Here is an 8,205-nt window from a genome sequence, read left to right on the forward strand (position 1 = left end):
TAATATTTTCTTTATATCCAGATGACATGTACCAAATATGGGTGAAATYGGTTCACAACCACGCCTGAAATCTCGATTATCACTTTATCATGCGAGAGTATAAAATGTTCGGTGACACCCGAACTTAGCCCTTCCTTACTTGTTTTCCATTACAAAATATGGTAACACTAATTTTTTGCTTGCCTGCAACCATTTTCTTATTGTATGAATAAATGGGTTTCAACTAGAGTTGAATGTGGAATTAAAGTTATTTTTACGCTTTTTAATATGAAACGAATTAGTGAAGTGTTAGTGGATATAAAAGTTAAAAATGTAAGTGTAAAATTAATTATAAATCGGAAAAACACTCGTTTTAAATAGTTGAATTCTTCAAATTTAAATGCATATACAGGTAAACCTCCTATAACGCGATTTCCTATAACGCGTTTCCGCCCCAACGCAGTTTTCAAAATGCAGACTGAACTATAATTAAACTAATTGTTACATAATATATAAATTTTGCAAAAGAAAATTAAAACAATTCAAGGAAACAGTGGAAAAAATCTGAGACTAAAAGAGAAGTGTAAAGTTTAAAATACCAATTAATTTTTATTGAAATTAATATTAAATTGTGAAAAACTTAACTTTGAATAATTACCAGAGCCAACATTTAGACGATAACAATTTTTGTTATATTTCTGAAAGCCAGTTAATTTATATCGCTAAAAGTATTCAAAACAAAAGCTAGGCAACATCAACTACGATTATATTAAATCACATCATTTCTAAAATTGAAAAATTGTGCTATTATTTCGAAACAGTATAAAAAATTTGTAAGAAATTATCGTTTTTTACAACTTAGATAAACTAATAACGCCAACATATGGACATGGATTAAAATAGAGTTATGTGGTTAAATTCGATAGTATAATATAAGCAGTAGCTAACGATTAGAAAGCCAATTACACTAAATAATCAAGGAAAAACTTTAGCCTTGTTTACACCGATACTAGAATATTGCTTAACAAAAAAGCTGCATACAAGAACTTGATTTTGATCGACCAGTTCTTGTGAAAGCTATATGCTATATAGGTAAGATCTGAAATTCTTCGTGAAGATTTCATATTGATATTTAATCTAGACAAAAAAAAAAAATAATCACAAGAACATGATTATGATCGTTAGTTTTATATGGGATATTCGACAGGCTATGTCATTAAACTCTGACCACAAACTGTAATCCAAAGGATTTATCTCTGATCTTCCAGACGGACAATCAATCATCCGCAGCTATAGAATCAGGAACATTGCTTTTAAGCCACTACTGGGTGGTTTCTGTCTTGTATGCTAAAGCGGAATCTGGCTGGAAAAATCAATTCTCTGAATCGATAAGAGTATTCCTTAACTTCTTTACCAAGCCTTTTAAAGCAGCCTGCTGATACTACCAGTCTTGTCTTCATAGAAGTGAAGAGGTGTAAGGCCTTTACAGGGTACTCACCACCAAACCATTGCAACAGCTGAATGGTGGTCATATTGAACCTTTCTAATAGTATTTTCTGTGAACATTTTTTTTTTTTTTAACTATAAGAAATATATACAAGTATGTATACGTTTGTGGTCATTGACTCGTACTACTGAAGAAGCCATCTGATAAATCTAATTATCTTCAAGCTTACAAATATCGATTTTCTATCGAGTTCTTTTTTGTCTAGCCCATTGCCTCATGTTAATATGTATATTCATTTTATAAATAATAATCCTTCTTTTAATTTCATTCGTTTCATATTTAATGACCCCAAATTGAAAATGAAGGAGTCAACAAACGCTCCAAAAAATATCGATTTGCTCAAAATCTTTACGCCAGCAACAGATGCCAATGAAATTGTTCCAAGAAATCGTAAGTACAACTTAATCAATGGTGATACGTTTTTTCATGCATATGTTCATATACATATAATGCTAACCCACTTAAGTGGGATGTAAACAAATTTATATATTCATTTACTTCAATGTTTTCTTTTTTATTCGTTCCAAAATTCGATAAAAAATATATAAGTACTTTTCCTCCCCATTCTATATGACAATATTTAAAGAAATTAATATTAAAATTAAATTAATATTATTTACACTCACTACTTGAGTGCTTTTATTATTTATTGTTACAGATCACTTCCAAAATTCCCTTGACCATTAGCCTTCAGGCCACATACACAGTTGTATACATTATTTTAATTCAATTACACTATTAGTTGTTAATGACTTGTTTGACATCTAATAACTACCTTATAAAACCCTCGAAATACGTTGCACATACTATCTGTAGTATAATAATAGTGTTTACTTAAAATTTTGTTGATATACACCAAACTATTGAAAATATTCAAAATATCGCGACAAAGTGTTTCCCGTCTGCTCATCCGGTCGTTGTTAATTAGAAAACAAAATATTATATAAAACCTTAATTCAGTCACAAATTAAGCTAAAAAATTTGACTTTGGTATAGATCATCATAGCGTTAGGTTTATATGCGGTTTGAAAAGCTGGTGTGTAATTAATGTATTACTTATAGTAATCAAAGGATAATATGAGGAGTGTTCAAAAAATAACAAGAATTTTTGTAGTATGAAAAAATGCTTGTTAATTCGCCCACATTAGAATTGACGCGTTTAAAATAGTCCCCATTCGATATTATGCACTTATACCAGTGCTTCTTCCAATCGCCGGAACACTTTTCAAATTCATTTCTCGAGATGGCCTTTAGCTCCTTCACCGATTCTCATCTATCTTGTATAACGACGGCCTTTTAAGGTTCTCTTTATTTTCGGAAATGGGAATGTATACAAGATTGCAGATGAAATTTCTGACTACTTATTAACAAATAATTATCATATATCCAATGGATGAAACGTAGAACTAACTCACCAAAAGACTTTGAATTTTATATCTTATTTATGCTGTGATCCTACGTAAAATTAAGTCCGATTCCAACCTTGACGGATTCGGAAATATGGTAACCAAAATACGCAAAACGGAAAGTGGAGAAATGCTGCTACAATTAAATGGTACAGTGATACCAACCGACTCCTAAGAGAATATTAGGAAATGTCTATGTGACCAACGTAAAACTGTTAATCCTAGTGTAAATACCTGAATAAAATCATTAGCGGCGCGGTTCTGTATGCTCTAAAAAAAAAGAGTTGAGAAACTCCGAATCGACGATCTCAGCAATTAAGAGTATAAGAAAGACCTACGGAGGCTTTCAAACTGTACTCATAAAACTCCCGAGTGGCTAATTCGTCTTATTCGGGAACACAGGCAACTGCAGCGATACTTCAGGTGTTTTCACTATGGGCACACAGCGAAAGTGTTCACAAACGTGGACAGGTCCAGGATGTGCAGAAGATGTGGCGAATGCGAACATCAAGCCAAGGACTGCACCAATATGCCGTAATGTTTACTCTGCGTTAGGGCATGGTCCAAAGAAATTGAACGGTATATTATATAAGAAGGCAGCACAACAAGTCGCATGAGATAAAGGACACGATCGCTGAGAAACAGATCGATTTGGGATTACTCAGCGAAGTATATAAAACCGGTCACACTTCCAATGGCTTTGTTCGGGCTAAAGTAAGCGACATACATATATGTAGTTGCTATTTACCCCAAGCATTAAAGACCAAATATTTAGCAATATTATCGACGGCCTTGTGCTCAATGTAGAACTAAATTTGTAATAACTGGCGACTTTAATGTCTGGGCTGTTGAATAGAGACGCAAAAGAACTAATAGTAGGAAGCTTTTGATTTCCTTGACCTTGAGCTATTGAACATAAGCAACCAATCCACGTTGAACAAAGGTGGCCGATAATAGGTGATGGACCTGACCTTCGACCCGTAAACTTTTAAGATAAGTTTCTGGGGACCCACAAAATTCGACCCAGACCTCTTTGAAGAAGTCTTTCGACCTACTATTCTTCTCGACAATTTGTTGTCGGCTTACCAAACTGCCTCATTGATAATAAGCCCCTTTAAGGATGCATTTGACGCACCAATGTCCAAGATTTCACAACGCAACACGAAGATAACGACAAATGCGATTATTGTGGAGGTGAGATCATCGAGAATTTAAAGGATACTTCGTTGGCGAATTTTGAAAAATGCATTCGGTATAGACCCAACTCCAGAAAACCTAGATGGTGGAATCACAAAAAAAATTGGAAAGCCGTATACGAAATAGCAGCGACTAAACTGCTAGAAAAAACTGCACTGGAGCAGACAAGAAGAGTTCGGGGACAAACACTGTGCAAGGGCGATTGTGAGACAAAACGACAAGACAGTAGAAAGTTTGTTCGTATTGAAAAAACAAAAAAAAAAATCATCTTTATTACCATAGTACAACAAGCTTTCACAGGTTATATCGTAATTTTATTTCCATTTTCACTATGGTATTTCTCGCACGAGTCTGTGGGAAAAATCAAAAGAGTTTGATTTTTAAACAATCATCTTGAGCTTCTTATTATTTCCATTTTGCACAATTTCTATCCTCCAATAGAACACCGTTTTGAATCTCGTCGTTTAATATTCTCTGATCTAAATATATGTTATACCATATATTAAGATATGTTAACAAGGACATCAAGTGCCAAGAATGAATGAAATCGATCCACAATTCTTATAAAATGTATTCAATTAATATGTGATATACATATATTAATGAAATTTATTGGACATTCGTGTTCGTCAACAATATCGTTTCTAACCAAAACTGTATGAAATTCATACAAAACAGAATCCTTGACCTCAAAGTGACCATAAGTTTTGGACTTTCCAAAACGGTTTCCAGTTAGTGAGAAAGATATGTCAATAGATTTTGACTGGAATGTTACTTTTAATATTATGATGATGCTTAAAATGTACTTATATGATATCGTTTACACCTTTCCCTTGGTTTATTAGTTCGAATACTACAATTCTTGCATATTATGTGTAGTTCATATGGACCAAGAAGCGAGATACTTCAAAAGAATTAAGTTCAGATATTGTTATTGTTATTGTCACTTCAATTAATATCCATAACTATCTGTATCCAGCACATTTTCTACACCAAAATACTATAAACTCTGTCAAAGATAAAATTATCAGACGAACTTTCGAGTAAATATAAAATATTTTTACCCTGAACACGGTATATTAAGTGTACCACGTAGTTTGTAACACCCAAAAGAAACGTCGGAGATCCTATGTATAATGTACACACGCCTCTTTAAGAAGTTGCTCATTTATCGGAACCTGCGATATTGGATCTCTACAACCTTATATAGCTGCCATACAAACTGTTCAATTACAATTATTATGTATTGAAAACGTTTTTATTTTCCCGAAATTTGGCATGGATAAAGCAATAGTATAATCTTCAGAGAAATTGATTAAAATCGAATTGTTGTATGAAAAGCATTTTTATTTGACGATTGTCCAACTCAACGTTACAATTTCCTGAGAAATGGCTTAGATCGATGCACTATAGCATATACAAAGTTGCCACATAAACTGACCAATCAAAATAAAGTTCTTGCATGGAATCTTTTGTACATATTTGTGAAGAGTATTATAGCTTCGGTTCGAAGTCAATATTTCTTCTTGTTTTTACATTACATAGGTCTACGATAAGAAAATGTTTTATAATTTTGTTTAAAAAAATTGGAAACGATGAAGAGTACCGTGTCGCAGCGGAGAAAAAAGGGTCTGCCTACCTCGCAACGTTACGATCGACCACAACACGTGCGGGATGCGATAGATACCGAGAGTTGAAGAGGGAAGCGAGACGCATTTTCAGACAAAAAAAAGAAAGAGGCCGAAATGAGTGAGTACGAAAAGCTTGATAAGCTGCCGACAGGGCTAATGCTAGAAAATTCTACGAAAAATGAGGCGGCTTACAGAAGGTTTCAAGACCGGAGCATACTCATGTAGAACCCCCAAAGGCGATCTAGTCACCGATACTCAGAGCATACTTAAATTATGGAGGGAACACTTCGCCAGCCTGCTGAATGGCAGTGAACGCACAACGCCAGGAGAAGGCGAACCCGATGCCCCAATCGACGGGGATGGAGCAGACGGCCCATTGCCCGACCATTAAGAAGTTCGAATAGCAATTACCCGCCTGAATAACAACAAAGCGGCGGAGGCCGATGGATTACCGGCCGAGCTTTTCAAACTCGGTGGCGAAGAACTGATAAGGAGCATGCATCAGCTTCTTTGTAAAATATCTTCGGACGAAAGCATGTCCAACGATTGGAATTTAAGTGTGCTATGCCCAACATCGCGTAAAAGGTTCTGTCGAGCGTATTGTGCGAAAGTTTAAAGCAGATCGTCAACAAACTGATTGGATCTTATCACTGTGGCTTTTGACCTGGAAAATCAACAACCGACCAGGTATTCACTATGCGCCAAACCTTGGAAAAGACCTGTGAAAGGAGAATTGACACACACCACCTTATCGTCGATTTCAAAGCTGCTTTTGACAGCACGAAAAGGAACTGCCTTTATGCCGCGATGTCTGAATTTGGTATCCCCGCAAAACTAATACGGCTGTGTAAACTGACGTTGAGCAATACCAAAAGCTCCATCAGAATCGGGAATGACCTCTCCGAGCCGTTCGATACCAAAGGAGGTTTCAGACAAGACGACTCCCTATTGTGCGACTTCTTCAACGTGCTTATGGAGAAAATAATTCAAGCTGCAGGACTAAATAGAGAAGGTACAATCCTCTATAAGAGTGTACAGCTATACGCCAGCAGCCGATGATATTTATATCGGCCTCAACACCCGCGCCGTTAGTTCTGCTTTCTTCAGACTTTACAAATAAGAGAAGCAAATGGGTTTGGCAGCGAACGAGGGCAAGACGGAATATCTCCTGTCATCAAACAAACAGTCGTCACACCCACGACTGCCCCTCACGCCACTGTTGACAGTCATAACTTTAAAGACATAGATAATTTCGTCTAACTTGGAACCAGCGTAAACACCACCAACAATGTCAGCCTGGAAATACGCAACGCAGGATAACTCTTGCCAACAGGTGCTACTTCGGACTGAGTAGGCAATTGAGAAGCAAAGTCCTCTCTCGAGGAACAAAAACCAAACTCTATAAGTCACTCAAAATTTCCGTCCTGCTATATGGTGCAGAGGCTTGGACGATGAAAACAGCTGATGTGTCGATGTTACAAGTATTCGAGAGAAAAGTTCTGCGAAAGATTTATTGTCCTTTGCGTGTTGGCGACATCGAATATCGCATTCGATAGAACGATGAGCTGTATGAGATATATGACGACATTGACATAGTTCAGCGAATTAGGCCATGTTGTCCGAATGGACGAGAACACTCCAGCTCTGAAAGGAAGAGGAAGACCTCCACTCCGTTGGAAGGACCAGGTGGAGAAGGGCCTGCCTACGCTTGGGATATCCAATTGGCGCCACGCAGCGAAAAGAATAAACGACTGGCGTGCTATTGTTAACTCGGCTATAATCGCGTAAGCGGTGTTTACACCAATTAAGAAGAAGAAGAACATATAAAATAAGTTTTATGAAAATATAATATATATAACGCTGTAATATTAAAGCAAAAATTATGGAATACCCGATTGCGCCAACCGCTATCCTGTGACATAATTCTTATGAGATGAGAAGAAGAATTTAAATTGTAAACACTTTCGTTAATTCGTGAAGAAAATTTAATTAATAATGTGTCGTGCAGATATTAGCAAGATTTATGGTCCTGGTTTCGCTGGGAATCTCCAAACTTGGCAATCACAATACCTTTTAACCATTCACTAAACTTAAGTCCAAAAGAAGTAACGCTAAATACTTGCCGTAATCATGTATTCTATCATTATTTATTCAGTGTATAGGATTTGCGTACATACACACTAAGGAGCTGAACAAAGATACTCTTCAAATCCCAAGTATCATCACAGTGCTGCGTTGATTCTATACTATAACAACAAGTTTGCAGGGAATTTAGTAATAACTTATTAAAATATAAATTTGGCACACGAAAATTATGTATACGTTGATCAGGAAGGATAAAACAAACAAGTAAGGAAGGGCTAAGTTCGGGTGTCACCGAACATTTTATACTCTCGCATGATAAAGTGATAATCGAGATTTCAGGCGTGGTTGTRAACCGATTTCACCCATATTTGGTACATGTCAGCAGGGTGTTAAGAAAATA

The 8,205-nt window shown here is 36.1% G+C and overlaps 1 protein-coding gene across 7 annotated transcripts in view; it reads left to right on the plus strand.

Annotated features, from left to right (window-relative positions):
• Nucleotides 1–1,791: 1,791 nt before the first annotated feature.
• LOC108976301 (abnormal long morphology protein 1-like) overlaps nt 1,792–8,205 on the plus strand; it is a gene marked incomplete at its 5' end in the record, with an annotated part of 60,763 nt that continues 54,349 nt past the window's right edge. For all 7 annotated transcript variants that reach the window (XM_018945307.1, XM_018945308.1, XM_018945310.1 and 4 more), the window contains 1 exon segment: nt 1,792–1,876. In XM_018945307.1, the coding sequence (XP_018800852.1) occupies nt 1,792–1,876 (85 nt within the window).

Source organism: Bactrocera latifrons, unplaced genomic scaffold (genome assembly GCF_001853355.1).
Source record: "Bactrocera latifrons isolate USDA-ARS-PBARC rearing strain unplaced genomic scaffold, ASM185335v1 scaffold_741, whole genome shotgun sequence".
Lineage (NCBI taxonomy): Eukaryota > Metazoa > Arthropoda > Insecta > Diptera > Tephritidae > Bactrocera > Bactrocera latifrons.